Source organism: Oncorhynchus clarkii, chromosome 1 (genome assembly GCF_045791955.1).
Source record: "Oncorhynchus clarkii lewisi isolate Uvic-CL-2024 chromosome 1, UVic_Ocla_1.0, whole genome shotgun sequence".
NCBI lineage: Eukaryota > Metazoa > Chordata > Actinopteri > Salmoniformes > Salmonidae > Oncorhynchus > Oncorhynchus clarkii.
The window spans coordinates 47458450-47483452 of NC_092147.1; the positions used below are offsets into that span (position 1 = coordinate 47458450).

Genomic DNA, 25003 nt, shown 5'->3' on the forward strand with positions numbered 1-25003 from the left:
GTGAAGTTTATTTCCTCTGGTTGCACATTTAACATGCTGGTAGAAATGAGGTAAAACGGATTTAAGTTTCCCTGCAATAAAGTCCCCGGCCACTAGGAGCGCTGCCTCTGGATGAGCATTTTCTTGTTTGATATGGCCTTATACAGCTCGGTGAGTGCCGTCTTAGTGCCAGCATCGGTTTGTGGTGGTAAATAGACAGCTATGAAAAATATAGATGAAAACTATCTTGGTAAATAGTGTGGTCTACAGCTTATCATGAGATACTTTACCTCAGGTGAGCAAAACCTCGAGGCTTTCTTAAAGTTAGATTCTGGGCACCAGATGTAATTTACAAATAGACACAGACCACCACACCTTGTCTTACCCAGTGCTGCTGTTCTATCTTGCAGATGGACCGAAAACCCAGCCAGCTGTATGTTATCCATGTCGTTGGTAGAATAGTCTTGATCGGAGCTCATCCATTTTGTTATCCAATGATTACACGTTGGCTAATAGGACTGCATACACTTTTCTTTTCATCCTAACCAACCTGCCCTCCAAATACACCTCTGCTATTTTCAAACAAGATCTCAGTGATCATTGCCTGCATCCGTAATGGGTCTGCGGTCAAACGACCACCCGTAATCACTGTCAAACGCTCCCTAAAACACTTCAGCAGCAGGCCATTCTAATCGACCTGGCCCGGGTATCCTGGAAGGATATTGACCTCATCCTGTCAGTAGAGGATGCCTGGTTATTCTTTAAAAGTGCCTTCCTCACCATCTTAAATAAGCATGCCCATTACAAAAAATTTAGAACAAGGAACAGATATAGCCCTTGGTTCTCTCCAGACCTGACTGCCCTCGACCAGCACAAAAACATCCTGTGGCGTTCTGCATTAGCATCGAATAGCCCCCCGTGATATGCAACTTTTCAGGGAAGTTAGGAACCAATATACACAGGCAGTTAGGAAAGCTAAGGCTAGCTTTTTCAAGCAGAAATTTTCATCCTGTAGCACAAACTCAAAAGAGTTCTGGGACACTGTAAAGTCCATGGGGAATAAGAGCCCCTCCTCCCAGCTGCCCACTGCACTGAGGCTAGGAAACACTGTCACCACTGATAAATCCACTATAATTGAGAATTTCAATAAGCATTTTTCTACGGCTGGCCATGCTTTCCACCTGGCTACCCTTACCCCGATCAACAGCCTTGCACCCCCCAAAGCAACTCGCCCAAGCCTACCCCATTTCTCCTTCACCCAAATCCAGATAGCTGATGTTCTGAAAGAGCTGCAAAATCTCAACCCCTACAAATCAGCCGGACTAGACACTCTGGACCCTCTTTTTCTAAAATGATCTGCCAAAATTGTTTCAATCCTATTTATTTGCCTATTTCACCTCTCTTTCGTATCGTCTGAGATTCCCAAAGATCCCCCTCTTCAAAGGGGGAGACACTCTAGACCCAAACTGCAACAGACCTATATCTATCCGACCCTGCCTTTCTAAGGTCTTCGAAAGCCAAATTAACAAACAGATTACCGACCATTTCGAATCCCACCGTACCTTCTCCACTATGCAATCTGGTTTCAGAGCTGGTCATGGGTGCACCTCAGCCACGCTCAAGGTCCTAAATGATATCATGACCGCCATCGATAAGATACATTACTGTGCAGCTGTGTTCATCAACTTGGCAAAGGCTTTGGACTCTGTCAATCACCACATTCTTATCGTCAGACTCCACAGCCTTGGTTTCTCAAATGATTGCCTCGCCTGGTTCACCAACTACTTCTCTGACAGAGTTCAGTGTGTCAAATCGGAGGGCCTGTTGTCCTGACCTCTGGCAGTCTCTATGGGGATGCCAAAGGGTTCAATTCTCGGGCCGACTCTCTTCTCTGCATACATCAATGATGTTGCTGTTGCTGCTGGTGATTCTCTGATCCACCTCTGGCCCTTCTTTGGACACTGTGTTAACTAACCTCCAGACAAGATTCAATGCCATACAACTATCCTTCTGTTGCCTCGAACTGCTGTTAAATGCAAGTAAAACTAAATGCATGCTATTCAACCAATCGCTGCCCACACCTGCACGTCCAGCATCACTACTCTGGACGGTTCTGACTTAGAATATGTGAACAACTACAAATACCTAGGTGTCTGGTTTGACTGTAAACTGTCCTTCCAGACTCACATTAAGCAAAACAAATTAAATCTAGAATCAGCTTCCTATTTCGCAACAAAGCATCCTTCACTCATGCTGCCAAACATACCCTCGTAAAACTGACCATCCTACTGATCCTTGACTTTGGCGATGTCATTTACAAAATAGCCTCGAACACTCTACTCAACAAATTGGATGCAGTCTATCATCTGTTTTGTCACCAAAGCCCCATATACTACCAACCACTGCGACCTGTATGCTCTTGTTGGTTGGCCATCGCTTCATACTCGCCGCCAAAACACTGGCTCCAGGTCATCTACAAGTCTCTGCTGGGTAAAGCCCCGCCTTATCTCAGCTCACTGGTCACCATAGCAGTTCTCTGCTGCCAATGACTGGAACGAACTGCAAAAATCACTGAAGCTGGAGACTCATATCTCCCTCACTAGCTTTAAGCACCAGCTGTCAGAGCAGCTCACAGATCACTGCACCTGTACATAGCCCATCTGTAAATAGCCCACCCAACTACCTCATCCCCATACTGTATTTATTTATTTATCTTGCTACTTTGCACCCCAGTATCTCTACTTGCATATTCACCTTCTGCATATCTACCATTCCAGTGTTTAATTGGTATATTGTAATTACTTCGCCACCATGGCCTATTTATTGCCTTACCTCCCTTACCCTACTTCATTTGCACACACTGTATATAGACTGTTTCTACTGTATTACTGACTGTATGTTTGTTTATTCCATGTGTAACTCTGTGTTGTTGTATGTGTCAAACTGCTTTGCTTTATCTTGGCCAGGTCGCAGTTGTAAATGAGAACTTGTTCTCAACTAGCCTACCTGGTTAAATGAAGGTGAAAATAAATAAATGTTTCTCAGAATTTGTTTTTGTTTTTGTTGATCATGGATTTTAGAACACATGATGATCTCTTATGACGTAAAAGAGGATGCTGTGCTTCACAATACCAACCAGAATTCTGAATTCCAGAGAATGGTTCAATTCTAAAATACGAGTGATTACTTTGCTACACTACGACAACCAGGACGCTACAGTCTAGTAGCATTATCATGGCAATGTGATGTAATCGTAATGTAATGTTTCCATCATATGAGTTAGGCCTTAAAATAACTGTATCCTTTATTAAACTTGTTTAGGCTACAGAACAAGTGATCAAATGAGATTTTAAAGTAAAATTTTCAAAGGACAGCTCCCTAGCAAATACAACAGTTTGCTCAAGTCAGACTTTGGTCTACATTTTACCCAAGAAAAGTTATAGGAGTCTCTCTGGTGTCAATTCCTTCACTAGCCCAATGGCTACGCTACTCGATCGCACCTAAACGTCTGGCTTAAGGCTTTGTAATGCGAGGATGCCGTCAATTATTGTTGACACACACACACACACACACACACACACACACACACACACACACACACACACACACACACACACACACACACACACACACACACACACACACACATTATTTCAGAACATTATTTCTGACTTGAGCTGTTTTTGTTAACACGTTTTGCCTAATGTAATGTTGTGTCGGTAGAAGCCTTTGAAGTGAATGTTGTCTTCTTCAGTACCATGTTGTCTTCTACAGTACCGTGTTGTCTTCTACAGTACCGTGTTGTCTTCTACAGTACCTTGTTGTCTTCTACAGTACCATGTTGTCTTCTACAGTACCGTGTTGTTTTCTACAGTACCGTGTTGTCTTCTACAGTACCATGTTGTCTTCTTCAGTACCGTGTTGTCTTCTACAGTACCGTGTTGTCTTCTTCAGTACCGTGTTGTCTTCTACAGTACCGTGTTGTCTTCTACAGTACCTTGTTGTCTTCTTCAGTACCGTGTTGTCTTCTACAGTACCGCATTGTCTTCTACAGTACCGTGGTGTCTTCTACAGTACCGCGTTGTCTTCTACAGTACGTTGTTGTCTTCTACAGTACAGTGTTGTCTTCTACAGTACCGTGTTGTCTTCTACAGTACCGTGTTGTCTTCTACAGTACGTTGTTGTCTTCTACTGTACCGTGTTGTCTTCTACAGTACCGTGTTGTCTTCTACAGTACCGTGTTGTCTTCTACAGTACCTTGTTGTCTTCTACAGTACCTTGTTGTCTTCTACAGTACCGTGTTGTCTTCTACAGTACCTTGTTGTCTTCTACAGTACCGTGTTGTCTTCTACAGTACCGTGTTGTCTTCTACAGTACCTTGTTGTCTTCTACAGTACCTTGCTGTCTTCTACAGTACCGTGCTGTCTTCTACAGTACCTTGTTGTCTTCTACAGTACCGTGCTGTCTTCTACAGTACCGTGTTGTCTTCTACAGTACCGTGTTGTCTTCAACAGTACCTTGTTGTCTTCTACAGTCCCGTGTTGTCTTCTATAGTCCATTGTTGTCTTCTACAGTACCGTGTTGTCTTCTACAGTACCGTGTTGTCTTCTACAGTACCGTGTTGTCTTCTACAGTACCGTGTTGTCTTCTAGAGTACCGCGTCTTCTATGTATTTCTTCCATTCTTGGTGGGCGACTAGAGGTGATTTTAATAATCCACTCTGTCATTAACTATCAAAGTGGATGGGCTGGGCACACCTTTAGACCTCCTAGCAAATCCCCCATTCTCAGTCGCTTATGGCAATCTAAGAGATCCCTCTTTGTGTGAATAATACCCCTAATCACACACCAGTCTACTTTGTATGCTCAGTTGACTGTTACGCCATTTCTTTTAAACCAAACAACAATGCCTAACATTAGTCAGTTACTTCAAGAGGTTCAAGTCCCAGATGAGGAACACATACTTGGGGATCAAAAGGGCATTTGAGGCCCCTATAATCTCTCCAGATGTTGAGTGCCCTCTGGGCCCTGGTCAAGACTAGTTCACTATATAGGGAATAGGGTGCCATTTAGGACACAAGCCGTAGTCTGCTGCCTGTGCCATTGTGTTGACATGCATGGGAGCTATCTGTGAGCTACTCATTACCTCTGTGACCAGAACTCAAAAGGCCTCTCTGTGACTCACCCTCAGTTACCCGCTAGTCACTCCAGATACCCATTACAAACACCTCGCTCAGATAATCCTCAGTAGAAATGCTCAATAAGCGTTTAAACAGGGAAGAAATCAAAGAAGTGCGAAGTATCAGGATAAAATTACAAGGAGCGGTTGAACTTTTGGATACAGTATCATTACAATATAATTCTTCACAATTGTGTCCTTTTCTTTTCTCTTTACTCCTCCCTTCTTAGTATCACTGTGAGAAAAGTATTTTTGGCCCGGCATCAAAGTGTGCATAGAGGCAGTGCCATCAGGGTAACTGAGATTATGTCCACACCTCTAGACTTCAGTTCCTGTCAGCCCACTAGATAACTGTTGTGTTACAAGCTGTTTGAGGGAGGAGAGCAGTGGCCAGTCTGAATGTGCCTTGTGCCAATATTACAATGGTGGAAAAAGTACCCAATTGTCATACTTGAGTAAAAGTAAAGATACCTTAATAGAAAATGACTCAAGTAAAAGTGAAAGTCACCCAGTAAAATAAAATACAAATTCTAAAAGTATTTGGTTTTAAATATACTTAAGTACCAAAATTAAATGTAATTGCTAAAATATACTTAAGTATCAAAAGTCATAAATCATAAATCATAAGTATAAATCATTTCAAATTCCTTATGTTAAGCAATCCAGACGGCACCATTTTCTTGTTTTTTAAATTTATTTATGGATAGCCAGGGGCACGCTCCAACACCCAAACATCATTTACAAACAAAGCATATGTTTAGTCCGCCAGATCAGATGCAGTAGGGATTACCAGGGATGTTCTCCCCTCAGGGGTGTGTACTAAGTCCCCTCCTGTACTCCCTGTTCACCCACAACTGCGTTGCCAAACACGACTCCAACACCACCATTATGTTTGCTGAACACACAACATTGGTAGGCCTGATCACCTACAATGACAAGACAGTCTATAGGGAGGAGGTCAGAGACCTGGCAGTGTGGTGCCAGGACAACAACCTCTCCCTCAATGTGAGCAAGACAAAGGAGCTGATCGTGGACTCTAGGAAAAGGCGGGCCGAACAGGCCATGTTCTCTTATAATCTCCACCCGGCACAGCTAGAAGATGACTGGCCACCCCTCATAGCCTGGTTCCTCTCTAGGTTTCTTCATAGGTTTTGGCCTTTCTAGGGAGTTTTTCCTAGCCAACGTGCTTCAACACCTGCATTGCTTGCTGTTTGGGGTTTTAGGCTGGGTTTGTGTACAGCACTTTGAGATGTCAGCTGATGTACAAAGGGTTATATAAATATATTTGATTTGATTTGATCCTCAAAAAGTTATTCAACTGCACCATCGAGAGCATCCTGACCGGTTGCATCACCACCTGGTATGGTAACTGCTCGGCATCTGACCATAAGGTACTACAGAGGGTAGTGTGTACGGCTTAGTACATCACTGGGGCCAAGCTCCCTGCCACCCAGGACCTAAATAATAGCCGTTGTCAGAGGAAAGCCCAAAAAATTGTCAGAGACTCCAGTCACCCTAGTCATAGACTGTTTTCTCTGCTACCGCACGGCAAGCGGTTCCGGAGCGCCAAGGACCAAAAGGCTCCTTAATTGTTTCTACCCCCAAGCCAATAGACTGCTGAACAATTAAACAAATGGCCACCGGACTATTTACATTGACACCCCCCCCCCCCATTTGTTTTATACACTGCTGCAACTCGCTGTTTATTATCTATGCATAGTTACTTCATCCCTACCTACATGTACAAATTACCTCAACTAACCTGTACCCCCGCACATTGAGTTCCTCAAGCATTCCTCATAAAGCTGGTTGAGAGAAGAGAGTGTACACCAAGAGTGTACAAAGCTGTCATCAAGGCAAAGGGTGGCTACTTTAAAGAATCTCAAATATAAAATATATTTTGATTTGTTTAACACTTTTTTTGTTACTACATCATTCCATATGTGTTATTTCATAGTTTTGGTGTCTTCACTATTATTCTACAATGTAAAAAATTATACAAATAAAGAAATATCCTTGAATTAGTAGGTGTGTCCAAACTTTTGACTGGTACTGTATGTCTGGCAGATCGAAGCCTGGAATATTCCATAAAAAATGGGTGCAAAGAGTGATACATCCACATGTGTACGTACCACTGCAAACCTAAACTCTGGAATATAGTTATACCCAAACCATCTTCTAATTAGTCTTGTTTACTTTATGCCAGGGGCAGTCTGAGTCTGCGCCAAATGGTACCATATTCCCTGTACAGTGCACTGCTTTTGACAAGAGGCCTGATCAAGTGTAGTGCACTATATAGGAAATAGGGTGCCATTTGGGACACAGATGCTATGCGGCTCATATCTGGGGTTGAGTTGGATGACCTTGATGCAGAATGTGTGTGGAGGGAGGAATGTTTGATGCAGGCCAAGATCCAACAGCCTGTAGGTATCATCTGAGATGTGTTCATCTACAGAGTGACAACCAAGTTCTTGAATCATAGATAAAGGTGTCTCATCCAAATGTAGGACCTAGGAATTGTGAAATATATTGGGAAAATTGCCGGTGCTATAGAAGAGGCGGCAAATGCTTTCTTCTCTTATGAAAATGGTCTTAGACAAAACATGTGTATGTTAATTCATTTATACATTAGGTTGGGAAATCAGCAGAAAATAATAATGGTTCTTTAGCTGCAAGAGTGGCAGAGTACCAATAGGGGGCATCTATACCCCAAAAACTCACATCTCAAGCGAGTTGTTCTGTACTGATTTATCCAAAAGAAAAACAGCGTAAAGTATTAGAACCATGAGTGATTGGTTGATAATGAATATAAGGAGTTGTTGTGTACCTTTAAATATATCTCCTAAATCTCTCTCTTGCCAATGCTCTTTGCCAAAGCACATTAGTGGCTTAATGAGTGTGTGTTGACTCAGTAGGTCAGAATGGGTGCTGAGGAGAGGTTGGGATAGGTTTGTTATCAGTTGGCATGGGGTTAGGGGGGGGGGTACTAGTGCAGTGTGTCCAGCATTGCATTCCAAAGGTCCTGAATCATCCTATGACATAACATACCTGAACTGTGCCCATCTAACATACATACACCTGTTCTTTCTTTGTGTATGTGCATCGAAAAGAGAAAGAGAAAGAAATACAAAAAGAGAGAGCGAGAGAGTAAGAAAGAGAATGAGAGAAACAGGGTGCAGGCTCCAGCCATTACAGAGCAACTGATTAGTACATAACTGAAGAGCACTGGCACTCAGAGGTCCTCTCCTCTATCTATCTCCATATGATGGCCTTTTAACTAAGACCAGGGTGGCATGATTAGGCTATAGGCAAAGACAGATCGTTCTCAAACAAGGTGTTGTTCAGTAAGCACAAATAGGAAGAAAGCATCTTTAAACGAGGAGGCTATATCTGAACTTGACCAATTAGAAACATTCATTTTTTGTTTTCCGTTGCTACGGTGTGCCGTCGTGAAAACAACCCAGATCCAGGGTCACCAAGCAACTCGGAGAGGATGACCTGTAATGAAAGCTTCGGTCACGGCCAGGCTACACAGAGGGAAACTCCAGGCTTGTCTAGACAGCAATACAAAAGAGGAGAGGGTAAAGAAAGGTGAGGGGTCAGAGGTCACCACTAGCCAATGAGAGCAGAGAAGGCTGAAGGAGTGAGAACAAAGCTAACAGGATAGAGACAAAAGGTACGGGTCGTAAATGTATATTCCTACATGTTATCCAAACAGGAGTTCCAATCAGTCAAATTCAATGTCCACTACCATTCAAATGTTACTTTTTTTAAACACTTTGTTAACACAGGGTCATAAAACCCAGTATTCTGAGCACCTATAATTGTGTGTGTCCCCCCAACTCTCAGCAAGAACCAGGTTTTTCTATATTTCGGTTCTCTCCCTCAGGAGATGTCCTGGTTAAATAAATGAATTTGAAACTGAAGCCACTGGTTAAATAAATGTTAAATTAATTAATTTGAAACTGAAGCCACTTGACTCCTTAGTGGACAGATATGAAGTAATCCACCCATCCACCCTGTGGATACTCTGAAGCTATCGGTAGGTAGATGAGGCAATGAGTAGAACGACTGAAGCAGCATATGTAACATACAGTGCCTTCGGAAAGTATTCAGACCCCTTGTCTTTTTCCAAATGTTGTTACGTTACAGGCTTATTCTAAAATTGATTAAATACATTTTTTAAACTGAAATATCACACGTACAAAGTACTTTGTTGAAGCACCTTTGGCAGCGATTACAGCATTGATTGTTCTTGGGTGTGACGCTACAAGCTTGGCACACCTGTATTTGGGGAGTTTCTCCCATTCTTCTCTGCAGATCCTCTCAAGCTCTGTCAGGTTGGATGGGGAGAGTTTCTGCACAGCTATTTTCAGGTCTCTCCAGAGATGTTAGATCGGGTCCAAGTCCAGGCTCTGGCTGGGCCGCTCAAGGACATTCAGAGACTTCTCCCAAAGCCACTCCTGCGTTGTATTGGTTATGTGCTTACGGTTGTTGTCCTGTTGGAAGGTGAACCTTCACCCCAGTCTGAGGTCCTGAGTAGGTTTTCATCAAGGATCATCACCTTCTAGAATTCATCTTTGCTTCGATCCTGACTAGTCTCCCAGTCCCTGCCGCTGAAAAGCATCCCCACAGCATGATGCTGCCACCACCATGCTTCACCGTAGGGATGGTGCCAGGTTTCTTCCAGACATGTGGCTTGGCATTCGGACCAATGAGTTCAATCTTGGCTTCATCAGACCAGAGGATCTTGTTTCTCCTGGTCTGAGAGTCTTTAGGTTCCTTTTGGCAAACTCCAAGCGGGCTGTCATGTGCCTTTGACTGAGGAGTGGCTTCCGTCTGGCCACTCTACCATAAAGGCCTGATTGGTGGAGTGCTGCAGAGATGGTTGTCCTTCTGGAAGGTTCTCCCATCCCCACAGAGGAAATCTAGAGCTCTGTCAGAGTGACCATCAGGTTCTTGGTCACCTTCAACTGTGGAACCTTATATAGACAGGTGTGCCTTTCCAAATCATGTCCAATCAATTGAATTTACCACAGGTGGACTCCAATCAAGTTGTAAAAACATCTCAAATTCGATTCTCATTGCAAGGGTCTGAATACTTATATAAATAAGGTATTTCAGTTTATTTATAATATATTTGCAAAAATACAAAAACAATGTTTTTACTTTGTCTTTATGGGATATTGTGTGTAGACTGCTGAGGATTTAAAAAAAAAATGTAATCAAGTTTAGAATAAGTCTGTAATGTGACAAAATGTGGAAAAAGACAAGGGGCCTAAATATTTTCCAAAGGCACTGTGACATCATAAAAATGATCTTTGCCTGGTCAAATAAAGAATGTACAGACAATGATAACAAGATACAGTATTTGACATGTCCACACTGATAATATAGTTTTATTACACCGAGTCAGTCAGATGACATAACATAGTAACAACATATGTACCATCACTATTTTCATAGACGATCCCTAAACAGTGCTTCATATATATGCTCACATTGTACTGACAGTGAGCTCAATGGCATATTAATGGACAAAAGTCATGGATTTACAAGCCATTTAGTTACCAATAGGAACATCTAGAACAGTCTAATAGTTAAGGACGTGAACTTGCTAGCTCCAGTTGTTTAATGACTGTACAGTATCGGTTGTTTGTACTGTGCTGTACCCACAACAATCACCTGTCAGACAGTATACATACACACACATTTACCACAGTTAAATCCTACATATAGAAGACACATCCACAGAGGTGTTAACATTTATCATTTTTGTACAGAAGGCAGTGGTTCATTCACTGAAGTTGATTGGTCGTTGTTGTGGCACCACTGCTCAGTTCGGGCATTATTCTATTGGGCCGACCATTTATTTAGGCTCATTTTCATAATAAAAGGCATTATAAAAAATATAGTACAGTTCTTTAAACATTTATTTGAGCAAACATTCATATCTGTCCATTGCTGGCCTGATCATTTAAAACAGAACAGCAGCCATAGTAACAAAAAGACAAACGCTTCACACAGGAGAGGCAAAATGGTCACGTTTTAACTTGAAGTGGCCATTCAAAATGTCGACATAGCAGTGTGTAACAACGCCGCGATGAAGTCATGATTGACAGTAAAAACACTTGTTCCAACCATCAAATGTTCCAACGTGTCTCCAGTTTCCCCCCACTTGACTCTCTGAAGTCTAAAACATGATTATGTCAGTTGTTTTCAGGCTGAGCTTGCATGAACTGCTATGACACATGCTATGTAGACATTATGACGGGCCGGTTTAAGTCAAAGTGTTACCAACCGAAAGGCAAAAAAACCAACAAAAAAAACACCTTTCAACTGGGAAACGTCTGCAGATTCCTAAAAGGTGAGTCACTCACAGCAATGAAGCAGCGAGATGTTTTGAAAGAAGCACATCAAAAGAGAATCGTCAAAGATAATTACACACATAAAGAAGTATCCAGTGTAGCCTACTGCACACGGGCAGCAAATTGTTCCTTCTGCCAGCCAATCTGCACCGCCACCTCGGTTAGTGAGAACATCCCCTGGAGGCTGGAGCTGGGACTTTCTTCATTCAGTCCTAGTGCTTAGGGATGTATGCGAGGAGGCATGTGAGGAGAGGTGGGAAGAGAGGGGAATTCAGTGGCAGTGCGGGTGATGGTGTAAAGAATTTTATGGCGAGGGGAAAAAAAACCTGGAGCCCGGCCCTTCGCCATACACATGCCACCCATTAACAAGCGGAAATGTCTCCAAAAATCATCCGGTCCCTCTTTGGCACGGGAGTTGTTGAAATGTTGGGTGAGTCACTTGTACTTGATACACACAATGTGCTTCTATAGAATTCTATAGGCTTTGTTCATTGAAAAGGTTCTCCCATGTCTCCAAATTGTATGTGGTAGAGAGAGACGAGAAGCCTGACCTCCTGAAGTCAGGCTCCAAGGGCATACCAGGGTAAAAGGTCATGGGAGGGTCTAGAGCAAGTTCTAGGTTAAAGAGCAGAGGGAGGCCAAGATCGACCTAACAGTTCATACAGGCCTCAGGCGTACAGTGATGTTTGTTTGGTTGGTCATTGGTCAGTATACATACATTACACACACGTGAAGTAGGCACGGCACGTGTCAGTGTCCTTAAACTGTCTTTTCTCAGCCAGCGTACACAGAGTTTGTCCAGTGTCTGTCTGTCAGTCACATACAGTTCCCAAGCGACCCAACGGCTTCGCCGCCTCAAGCCCACTCTTTTCTCTCTCTTTCTTACTCTGTCAAACTCATTATTTTCCTACCCTCCTTTTACCCCCTTGTCTTCAATCTCTCCCCATGCCCTCTCCTTTTCTCCTTAACTATTTTACTTTCATCTCTCCCTCTCTCTCTCTCTCTTTCTTTCTCTCCATCACTCCCTCTCTCTCAGGTGCAGCAGTCTCGCTCCAGGGGGTGGCCCTGAGGGGTGGAGGAGGAAGAGGAGGATGAGGAGATGAGAGGGGGGTAGGGGCTCATCTTGTCTATGTTGACATAGGTGGTGTTGAGAAGGATGTAGTGCTCTCCGCTGAAGCTGGAGAAGATGGCGTTGATAAGGGATACCAGCTCTGAGAAGGTGGGCCTCCTCTCCGACTTGGGGTGCCAGCACTCGACCATCACGTTATACCTGGGGTGGGAGATAAGGGAGGGGAGGTGGTTAGGATAAAATGTTGATGCATGGACAAGCCGATATGCAGGTGAAATACAATTATGTACATATGTTTTGCTCACTTAGATATTTAGTAGCCACATTTATACTGAACAAAAGTATAACGCCACATGCACACAATTTCAACAATTTTACTGAGTTACAGTTCATATAACATTTTTGTTACACCTGCAATTACATCTGCTAAATATGTGTATGTGACCAATCAAATTTGATTTGATATAAGGAAATCAGTCAATTGAAATAAACAAATTAGGCCCTAATCTGTGGATTTCACATGACTGGGCAGGGGCACAGCCATGGGTGGGCCTGGGAGGGCATAAGTCCACCCACTTGAGAGCCAGGCCCGCCGCCCACTGGGGAGCCAAGCCAAAACTTGAGACATCTGTGGCATTGTGTTGTGTGACAAAACTGCACATGTTAGAGTGGTCTTTTAATTTCCCCCAGCACAAGGTGCACCTGTGTTATGATCATGCTGTTTAGTCAGCTTCTTGATAAGTCACATCTGTCAGGTGGATGGATTATCTTGGCAAAGGAGAAATGCATACTAATAGGGATGTAAACCAATTTGTGCACACAATTTGAGAGAAATACGTTTTTTGTGCATGTAGAACATTTCTGGGATTTTTTATTTCAGCTCATGAAACATGGGACCAACACTTCACATGTTGCGTTTATATTTTTGTTCAGTGTAGTTTTGACAGTTTTGCCACAGGGCCCCATTCATTCTGGAAATACTGCATGTCAGTGAATGTTCATGAAAAAATACTCATATGAATGGTTATGGATTGTTCCGTTTTGCTCTCCGCTTGGCTGAATCTATACTAGGATTTACACCTCACCTGAAAACTCCCCCTGACTTGCGGAGATGAATAGGGAGATAGTATTTTATTTTCACGAAATAATTGTAGTTCGTACTTGGAAACATGTTGTTTTTACAGATTGGGGGAGATTAAGGAGGATCTAATGTCTGTAGTGACCTGATTGATTCAGTAGTTATATATGCGTTATAGTTTACACAATTTTCTCTCTCCCTAACTCTCTCTCCATGTCTGTCTGGCTCCCTCCCTCCCTCCCTCCCTCCCTCCCTCCCTCCCTCCCTCCCTCCCTCCCTCCCTCCCTCCCTCCCTCCCTCCCTCCCTCCCTCCCTCCCTCCCTCCCTCCCTCCCTCCCTCCCTCCCTCCCTCCGTCTATCTGGCTGTCTGCATCCCTCCCTCCCTCTGTCCGTCCGTCCCCTTCCCTGTCTACATATCTGTCCGTCTCAGTCTTTTTCTTCAAGCAGACCATGCAGTACGTAAGGGTGGTGTTAACAATGGGCCTCTGTTCATCTCAATGTCTCTGTCAAGGACAAGCACTACTGAGCCATCCCTATGTGCATTGGTCAAGGTGAAAGACAGGAGTGTGTGTGGGCATATGTGTGCGTAGGAATACACTTTTATTAATACTGAAAGCATCTGTCTGCACATTGTATTTGGGAGTGGTTGGGTATGAGCTTGATGGTTGTAAGTATGGATGTGTGTTTGTTTATGAGTGTGTGTGTGACCAGTGGACACACACACACTTTCCACTCACAGTGCGTGTGTGTGTGCACTGCCTGTGTGTGTGTGTGTGTGTGTGTGTGTGTGTACACGCGTGCACGCGTGATGTGTGTGCGTACTGTATATGAATGTGTGTTTGTGTGTGTGTGTGTGTTCACTCACAGTGGGTCAGGGCAGAACTCTGGCTGCAGCAGCCGTCTCCCTTGCAGTAGGAACACAGTGATGTCGAAAGAGTTGACGTCCGAATACGGCGGGGCTCCTCGGGTCATCAGTTCCCATAGCAACACGCCAAACGACCACTGAAACATTGAACACCAGATGGACCAATTACACATCAGATCACATCACAGTACATCACAGGCTGCATCTGAAATGGCACTCTATTCCCTATGGGTCCTGGTCAAAAGAAGTGCACCATATAGGGAATAGGGTGTCATTTCAAACACAGGCCAAGTCAGTCCTAATGAGATCATTTCCCTTCTGGCCTTCAGTGATGAGAGCAGCCAGCCGGGAAGAGTGTTAAAATCAGCTAACCTTAGTGAGATCACAGACAGATACTGTAGCAGAGAGTGACAAGCTAAACCTATATACCTCAACCAGAGATGGAACGGTACAGTGGTGGTTTGTTAAGGCAGAGTGGAGTTCGAGGGGTTGAGAGGATGGAGCTCTGATTAAGTTCCAAAGAATTAAGCTTGCTACTTATTAATCACAGGTTATCATCGTGTGTGTGTTAGAATAGACGGGAGAATGATTACGTAAGGCTGTAAGTGAATGAAGGAGTGAGTAGTAGTGTATATACAGTACCAGTCAAAAGTTTGGACACACCTACTCCTTCAAGCATTTTGTTCTTTATTTTTTACTATTTTCTACAAGTGAAGACATCAAAACTATGAAATAACACATATGGAATCATGTACTAACCAAAAAAGTGTTAAACAAATCAAAATATCTTTAAGATTTTAGATTCTTAAAAGTAGCCACCCTTTGCCTTGATGACAGCTTTGCATACTCTTGGCATTCTCTCAACCAGCTTCACCTGGAATGCTTTTCCAACAGTCTTGAAGAAGTTCCCACATATGATGAGCACTTGTTGGCTGCTTTTCCTTCATTCTGCGGTCCAACTCATCCCGAACTGTCTCAATTGGTTTGAGGTCGGGTGATTGTGGAGGCCAGGTCATCTGATGCAGCACTCCATCACTCTCCTTCTTGGTCAAATAGCCCTTATACAGCCTGGAGGTGTGTTGCGTCATTGTCCTGTTGAAAAACAAATAGTCCCACTAACGGCAAACCAGCTGGGATGGCAAATCACTGCAGACTGCTGTGGTAGCCATGCTGGTTAAGTGTGCCTTTAATTCGAAATAAATCCCTGACAGTGTCACCTGCAAAGCACCCCCACACCATCACACCTCCTCCTCCATGCTTCACGGTGGGAACCACACATAGGAGATAATCCGTTCACCTACTCTGCGTCTCACAAAGACACAGAGGTTGGAACCAAACATTTCAAATTTGGACTCAGACCAAAAGACAGATTTCCACAAGTCTAATGTACATTGCTCATGTTTCTTGGCCCAAGCAAGTCTTTTCTTATTGGTGCCCTTTAGTAATGGTTTCTTTGCAGCAGTTCGACCATGAAGGCCTGATCCATACAGTCTCCTCTGAACAGTTGATGTTGAGATGTGTCTGTTAATTGAACTCTGTGAAGCATTTATTTGGGCTGCAATCTGAGGTGCAGTTAACTCTCATGTATTTATCCTCTGCAGCAGAGGTAATTCTGGGTCTTCCTTTCCTGTGGTGGTCCTCATGAACACCAGTTTCATCATTGCGCTTGATGGTTTTTGCAACTGTTCTTGATGGTTTTTGCAAAAGTTCTTGAAATGTTCTTGATTGACTGACATTCATGTCTTAAATTAATGTTGGACTCTCATTTCTCTTTGCTTATTTGAGCTGTTCTTGCCATAATACGGACATGGCCTTTTACCAAATAGGGCTATTCTGTATACCACCCCTACCTTGTCACAACACTGACTGGCTCAAACGCTAAAAGGAAGGAAGGAAAGAAATTCCACAAATGTACGGAAATGCATTCCAGGTAACTACCTCATTAAGATGGTTGAGAAAATCCAAAGTCTGCAAAGCTGTCATCAAGGCAAAGGGTGACTACTTTGAAGAATCTCAAATATAAAATATATTTAGATTTGTTTGAAAAAAGTGTGTTGATTTGACTACATGATTTATTGTATGTTATTTCATAATTTTGATGTCTTCACTATTATTCTACAATGCAGAAAATAGTAAAAATAAAGAAAACCCTTGAATGAGTAGGTGTGTCCAAACTTTTGACTGGCATGGTACATGCGTGTGTGCCTGAGTGTGTGTGCATGACTATCGCCTCGTAGCACTCACCTCTGTCATCATGAATTGCTTTGAGAGGCTATTTAAGGATCATTTCACCTCTACCTTACCTGACACCCTAGACCCACTTCAATTTGCTTACCGCCCCAATAGCTCCACAGACGATGCAATTGTCATCACACTGCACACTGCCCTATCCCATCTGGACAAGAGGACTACCTATGTAAGAATTCTGTTCATTGACTATAGCTCAACATCCAACACCATAGTACCCTCTAAGCTAATCATCAAGCTCAGGGCCCTGGGTCTGAACCTCATCCTTTGGAACTGGGTCTTGGACTTCTTGACGGGCTACCCACAGGTGGTGAAGGTCGGCAACAACACCTCCACTCCGCTGATCCTCAACACTGGGCCCCACAAGGTTGCGTACTCAGCCCCCTGTTCACCCATGACTGCGTGGCCACACACACCTCCAACTCAATTGTCAAGTTTGCAGACGACACAACTACAGTAGGCCTGATTACCAACAATGACAAGACAGCCTACAGGTAGGAGGTGAGGGCCCTGGCGGAGTGGTGCCAGGAAAATAACCACTCCCTCAACGTCAACAAAACGAAGGCGCTGATCGTGGACATTAAAAAGCAGAGGGAGCAACCCCCTATCCACATTGACGGGCCACAGTGGAGAAAGCTTCAATTTCCTCTGCATACACATCACTGATGATGTGAAATGGTCCACCCACACAGACAGTGGGGTGAAGAAGGTGCAACAGTGCCTTTTCAACCCCAGGAGGCTGAAGAAATTTGGCTTGTCCCCTAAGACCCTCACAAACAGATGCACTATTTTTTTTTTTACAGATGCACAATTGAGAGCATCCTGTTGGGCTGCATCACCGCCTGGTACGGATACTGCACCGCCCACAACTGCAGGGCTCTCCAGAGGGTGGTGCGACCTGCCCAACGCATCACCAGGGGAAAAACTACCTGCCCTCCAGGACACCTACAGCACCCGATGCCACAGGAAGGCCAAAAAGATCATCAAGGACATCAACCACCCGAGTCATGGCCTGTTCATCCCTCTATCATCCAGAAGGCAAGGTCAGTACAGCTGCATCAAAGCTGGGACCGAGAGACTGAAAAACAGCTTCTATCTCAAGGCCATCAGACTGTTAAATAGCCTTCACTAGCCGGCTACCACCCGGTTACTCAACCCTGCACCTTAGAGGCTGCTGCCCTCTATACATAGACATGGAATCACTGGTCACTTTAATAATGGAACACTAGTCACTTTCATAATGTTTACATACTGCTTAACTCATTTCATATGTATATACTGCAATATATGCTACTGTAATTTAGTCATTGCACGTCTTAATATTTATATATTTCTTAATTCCATTATTTTCCTTTTGGATTTGTGTGTATTTCGCCACACCCGCAATCTGCTAAATATTTTTATGTGACCAATAACATTTGATTTGATTTTGATTTGATGTGTGTGCTTGGGTAGTCTCTCACCACATCTGACTTTGGGGTGAACTTGTGTGTCTGCAGGCTCTCCAGGGCCATCCACTTGACAGGTAGTTTGACTCCACTCTTGTTGTGGATGCTGTAGTACTCCTTATCATACACATCCCTGGCCAGGCCAAAGTCTGCCACCTTCACTGTGTAGCTCTCATCCAGCCTAGGAGAGAGAGAGAGAGGGATGGGGTCAACAACAGCATACAAACAGCGCTAGGGAAACTGACAGCGTCTTTTCCAATGCGGAATCTCAAAGTGTGCATGACTGTATGCCTCTCTCACTACAAAGATGGGTACACGTTCACACACTGAGTGTTTGAGGTTGCATTTGACAGTTGTTTCCAGATCTTACATGCAGTTCCTTGCGGCTAGGTCTCTGTGGACAAACTTCTTGCTGGCCAGATACTCCATGCCCCGGGCCACCTGCAGACCAAAGCCCATCAGGTCCTTCACTGTGGGGTTCTAAAGAAACAAGGAAGAGGGTGGAGGTGAGATACACTGGTGCTGGGGGGGAAAAAAATACTTCATATAGGAAGTAAAGCACACAAATACAGAAAGAAAAGCTCACACACGGGAAATGCTGCTTCGGTGCTTTACTCCTGTACCTACATATACAAATGTTTCAGCTGCATTGGACTTTGTCTGACATTACTTCATGTATGACCAGAGTGTGTGTGTGTGTGTGTGTGTGTGTGTGTGTGTGTGTGTGTGTGTGTGTGTGTGTGTGTGTGTGTGTGTGTGTCGTACATGTGTCTCTTCCCGTATGAAGTTCCTGAGGTCTCCGTGCTTCATGTACGGCAGCACCACCAGAGGAGAGCCCTCAGTGGGCAGACAGATCCCTAGTAGAGACAGCACGTTGGGGTGGCTGAAGTCCTTCATGATGATCCCCTCCTTCAGGAACTGAGACACCTCCTCCAGGTCAGTGATCCCTGACAACCCGGCAAGATATTACAGAATGACTTGTTTACTTATTTAGCCAAGTTACTGAAAAGAGAACACATTCTCTTTTACACAACATCCTGACATTAAAGTCTTTATTATAATCATGCATTGCCACCACCAAAAACGCAAACAAAACAGGCCCTGGAGCCATAAACCTAAATCTCTTTACCGTGCCATCTAAACCTTAGTTAGCAGCCCATGAGGAGCCAGTCTTCAGGCTGTCTGAGCATTGGGACTGTGACCCTAAACCAAACCTATAGGCAACCGCTACGCAACACTCCCATTACCCAATCGAATCAGTGCTCCTGGTGTCACTGCTCTTTCCCCCTCCCCTCTCTTCTAATCTCGTTTAAAACGGAATCTCATTTAGCTAAGATAAAACAGCTGATTGCCCTTTCACTGGAACTACCAGATGACGACACACTCAAACGGAAAAAATAAGACTTGGCATTTAATGCTGAGTTAAAAAAAAGAAAGAAGACAATACGGCTGTTAAGCTGCAAGAGTTCAAACTACACTTTTCTGTATTGCAGAAACAACATGGTGACATCACCTACAATATTCACTGAAAACACTGTGTCTTTGCCAAGACAGTGACACAGTTCCCCAGGGAACTTCGTTTTCTCTAAAGTTCCCTGGGGAACTTCAGGTCACTGTAAACTCAATGAGAAGGCCAAGGCTCAGAGAACAATGTCTAAACGAAAGGCAGAGGTAACTCTATCGCTATGGGTTACCAGCCGAGTGCCCTCAATCGCTATGGGTTACCACCAGTCCAGCAGGCAGATCTCACCAAAGCCTTATCTAGAACATTAATCTCCCAGGGTAAAGTGACAGGTTACACGATTAGAGACAGGGGGACCCTAATGTCATCCTCGTCGCCAGGAGCCCATTCATCTCAATCATCCTTCCACAGGCCACACCGCTGCGGCTGTGTGTGTCATTGTGTGTGTGTGTGTGTGTGTGTTGTGTGTCAAGAGCCCAGCTGGAATGAGATAAGGTCCTCTAATGTTATTGTGGCATTGCATTGTTGCTATGATATCATATCACATCATAGCTATGAGATTTGAATGAATGAATAGGGGATGACTGAGGTTGGATTCTGCTTATATGGTTGAATTTTGCACATGGTTAGTCAGGTGTGTTTCAAATGGAATCCACGGTGTAGGTATGGTAGCTCCTCTTAGCATTATTATTGTATCTTCGGCCATGTTCCAGATGAAGATCTGGCCTTTCCTGTTTTTGATCATCCAACCACGTCCAAGTCGGAACCCCTTAGCTTCAAAAGGTTTTCTCTCGTTTTGTGTCTGAACACAACCCTGGTCAAGTGACTTTGTGATGTGGTTCTTTTGGTCATGCTGTGGTCTGTACTCACGGTTGAGGGACTTGATGGCACAGTGCTGTTTCTGACCGTCAGCCTCTAACAAGGTCCCATGGAACACACAGCCAAAGTGACCTATGAAGAAAAAAAGAGAGAGAAACATAAGAAGAGATGAAGCTCAAATGGGTGTCAAAATAAGCTAGAAACAGAGTACTTGCTGTTAGAGGAATGCTTGATGCTGAACCCTTGTTTTTTTATAGACATACTTCTTTAGACCAGTAAGTCAATGGAGCAATTTAAAAAACTATATGTACTTATTTATTTTATTTAACCTTTATTTAACTAGGCAAGTCAGTTAAGAAAAAATGATTGTTTACGATGACGGCCTAGGAACAGTGGGTTAACTGCCTTGTTCAGGGGAGTCAGGCAGGCTGAAAAGCTAGATTCCCCTTTGTTGAAGTCTCGATTACTTCTATGAAGCTCTACTTGAGGCGCCCATTCATTCCCTTCAGTTTAGTTCAATAGGGTTCATTAGAGGCCATATCGCCCCATATCTGAGTTACTGTGGCCTTTAGTATATGTGGTCTGGGGGGCTCAGTGCAGCTTTGCAAGGGTGTTGGGCTATTAAAAGCTAGGGAGTGTAGAGAACTCTGAGGTGTTCTCCCATCACGATCCTTGCAGATGCACTGAGGGCTCGGGTTACACCACACGGATAAACAATGGTGCTCGGAATTCTACCCGGGAATAAATCATCCCACGCCACCCCATAATCCTGCTTCGGAATCTCCAGGCTTCCCTGAGGGCCGAGTCAAGGGGGAGGGGGGGATTTTGGGGGGGGAGCATTGTCCCTGAACATTGTGCGGATGTTAATAACAAAAAAAAAGGCCTTTCTCCTTTTTCTGTTGTCATATCTGAATGTCAAACCTGGTGGTTTGATTATGTTGGTCACTAAGCTCTAACATGGTGAATACTGTATTTAGGTGTATCCCCTATGGGGATGGATTCTGATATTACCATGGTTGAGACCTACAGATCCCCTAAAGTCCGAGTCTGAGTATACACTACTTGTATGTGGACACCGGCTTGTCGAACATCTCATTCCAGAATCATGGGCATTCATTTGGAGTTGGTCCGCCCTTTGCTGCTATAACAGCCTCCACTCCTCGTCTGGGAAGGCTTTCCATTAGACGTGGGAACATTGCTGCCGGAACTTGCTTCCATTCAGCCACAAGAGCATTAGTGAGATCCGGCACTGATGTTGAGCGATTAGGCCTGGCATACAGTCTGTGTTCCAATTCATCCCAAATGTGTTCGATGGGGTTGAGATCAGGGCTCTGTTCAGGCCAGTCAAGTTCTTCCACACAGATCTCAACAAACCATTTCTGTATGGACCTCGCCTTGTGTACAGGGGCATTGTCCTGCTGAAACAGCAAAGGGCCTTCCTCAAACTATTGCCACAAAGTTGGAAGAACAGAATTGTCTAGAATGTCATTGTATGCTGTAGCGTTAAGATTTCCCTTCACTGGAACTAAGGGGCCTAGCCCAAACCATGGAAAACATTATTCCTCCTCTATCAAATTTTACGGTTGGCACTATGCATTCGGGCAGGTAGCGTTCTACTGGCATCCGCCAAACCCAGATTTGTCAGTCGGATTGCCAGCTGGTGATGCGTGATTCATCCCTCCAGAGAACGCATTTCCACTGCTCCAGAGTCCAATGGCGGCGAGCTTTACACCACTCCAGCCGACGCTTGGCATTGTGCATGGTGATCTTAGGCTTGTGTGCGGCTGCTCGGCCATGGAAATACATTTCATGAAGCTTCCAACTAACAGTTATTGTGCTGAAGTTGCTTCCTGAGGCAGTTTGGAACTCGGTAGTGAGTGTTGCAACCTAGGACAGAGATTTTTACCCGCTATGATCTTCAGCGCTCGGTAGTCCCGTTCTGTGAGCTTGTGTGGCCTACCACTTCGCGGCTGAGCCGTTGTTGTTCCTAGACATTTCCACTTCACAATAACAGCACTTACAGTTGACCTGGGCAGCTCCAGCAGAACAGAAATTTGACAAACTGACTAGTTGGAAAGGTGGCATCCTATGACGGTGCCACATTGAAAGTCACTGAGCTCTCCAGTAAGGCCACTCTGCTGCCAATGTTTGTCTATGGAGGTTGCATGGCTGTGTGCTCTATTTTATACATGTGTCAGCAACAGGTGTGGCTAAAGTAGCCAAATCCACTCATTTGAAGGGTTGTCCACATACTTTTGTATATCTAGTGTACTTTGACTAAAACTATGACTTATTGAGTTAAATCGTTGGACAACATCATGGGTAAACTCGGGGGGTCTTTCAGCTGAAAACATTTGAAGGGGTGACCACATACTTTTGGCCATTTGGTGTACGTTAAGGTAATGTGTGTGTAGGTGTGTGTGTTCATGGATGTGGGTGTCTTTACATGTATCAGAAGTATGTATAGTAGACACAGTTCCGACCCCATCATCAAGTTCGCTGACGACATGACAGTAGTAGGCCTGATTACCAAAAATGATGACACGCCTACAGGGAAGAGGTAGGACCCCAGCCACCTGAGCCATGGCCTGTTCTCCCCATTTCCATCACTCAGACGTGGGCAGTATAGGAGAATCATGACAAAAATTGTCAGAATGGCCAATAGCTTCTACCCCCAGACCATCAGGCTGCTGAATAGCCACCACTCGTCAGCTACCTGCTCTCCCTGTCCCCCTCCTGCCTCCTGGACTATCCATCCATCCCTGTACATGTCTATCCTATATATGTCTATCCCACACACATGTATGATCATCCCACTCACCTCTGCCTATGACCTGGTTTAGGTGTAACAGCAGGTGTTCCCTAGCGATGACCACATGTTGAACCTCCTTCAGCAGGTCAGGGTGCAGCTGGGACGTGTCGATGTGGACCGAGGCCGACAGGAGAGGGGACACCAGCTCCCCCTCCACCCCCAGACCTATCCCCATCCCCATGCCACCCAGCCCCAGCCTGGGGGACAGGAGTTCCCCATGGCCCCCGTAGATGGGGGGAGCCCCCCTGCACGACTCTGGCCTCTCCACGCCCTGGTCTGAAACAATATAGCCAAAGGTCAATTACTACAGGGTGTCAGGGTTAGAGGTCAGCGTTAGGTCAGATGATCACAGAGCGATGCCAGAGAGAGTCATGGTTACAGAACGGAAGAGGGAGAACTTGAGCCCTGTCCAGTACATGCAGAGGAAAGTGTGAAAGGTAGTTACGTTGCTTTCTTCCCTTTATGTCAGTGTTGCTCGAATGAGTGGAAACAGTTGGGGTTATATTGAAAGAGGTTCATGCAGGGATGGACCACTCTAGTCCTTAGAAGTTGCAGCACATCTCTGGGTTATGAACTTACGAGTTAGAAGTTTAAAGGGGTCAATCATTGCTACATCAATTTTTTTGTTGTTGTTATAAATTAATCATATGTACCCATTGATTCTTGAAGAAAATAATGTGTAAATACTTTATAAGCTTAGCTCAACTGTCATAACCCAAAATATAAACTTGTTTTACTCCAAAGTTTAAAAGCAAAGTAAATGTAAACAAACACTGTACAGCCTCAAAACATGGTTGCATCTGTAGTGTTGATATCATGGATGGTCTGTCAATGCATCCATAGCTCTGACTATGAATTTGAGAGTCGTTACATTCCTCCAGCCCCATTCCTCAGCTTTTTACCGAAACAATGGCAGCCGAGTACAATTTGTAATTGTTTCAAATACAAATAGCCACTTTAAGTTTAGGAAAGGAAAGCGAGCATTGTTAGTACAGGGTTATAAGGTCAGCGTTAGTGTTAGGACAGGGTTAGTGTTAGGATTAGGGCCATGTCAGGAAACGTACCCTCCAGCAGGGTGGTTCTATAGTCCACCGACTCGTGGGACACCATTTCGTTAGTAGGGCTGACGCTTCGGGCATTTGCCAACATGTCCAAGTGCTGAATGTGAGCCCGGCCATCATACCAAACCTTACCCTCAGCCAGATCTAGAGACCAGAGAGATGGAGAGGCGGAGAAGAGGGGGGAGGGGAGGGGTGGTGGGTGGGTGGGTGGGTGGGTGTTTGGGCAAGAGAGAGAGAGAGAGAGGGAGGTAGGTAGGTAGGTAGGTAGAGGATTGGATGTAGGGAATGTGATGAGATGTAGGGAAGAGAGGGGTGGCAGAGAGAGGTGAGCGATAGGGAAAGATGGGGTAAAGGTGGAGGGAGAAGGTAGGACCAGAGAAAGGGAGAGAGAGAGAGAGAGAGAGAGAGAGAGAGAGAGAGAGAGAGAGAGAGAGAGAGAGAGAGAGAGAACACAGTCATTGAAGGAGAAGGACAGAGCGCTCCACCATTTCTCCCATCGTGACCAGCCAGTCAGCACAACATCTCCAGCAACCCCACAGCCATCCCATCCCAACCCCACAGCCCAACACGGCTAGTAGGAGGTGGACACACGTGCAAACGTACACACGCACACAAAA

At 44.5% G+C, this 25003-nt stretch overlaps 1 protein-coding gene across 1 annotated transcript in view; it reads right to left on the reverse strand.

The window, feature by feature from the left end:
• Positions 1-10527: 10527 nt before the first annotated feature.
• LOC139408271 (hepatocyte growth factor receptor-like) overlaps positions 10528-25003 on the reverse strand; it is a 72353-nt gene continuing 57877 nt past the window's right edge. The window contains exons 14-21 of the mRNA XM_071151973.1: positions 24390-24530; positions 23335-23601; positions 20565-20645; positions 18998-19179; positions 18603-18712; positions 18248-18413; positions 14538-14674; positions 10528-12795 (exon numbers count right to left, since the gene is read on the reverse strand). Of these exons, the coding sequence (XP_071008074.1) occupies positions 12558-12795; positions 14538-14674; positions 18248-18413; positions 18603-18712; positions 18998-19179; positions 20565-20645; positions 23335-23601; positions 24390-24530 (1322 nt within the window). The 3' untranslated portion in view covers positions 10528-12557. The remainder of the gene's footprint in view (positions 12796-14537; positions 14675-18247; positions 18414-18602; positions 18713-18997; positions 19180-20564; positions 20646-23334; positions 23602-24389; positions 24531-25003) is intronic.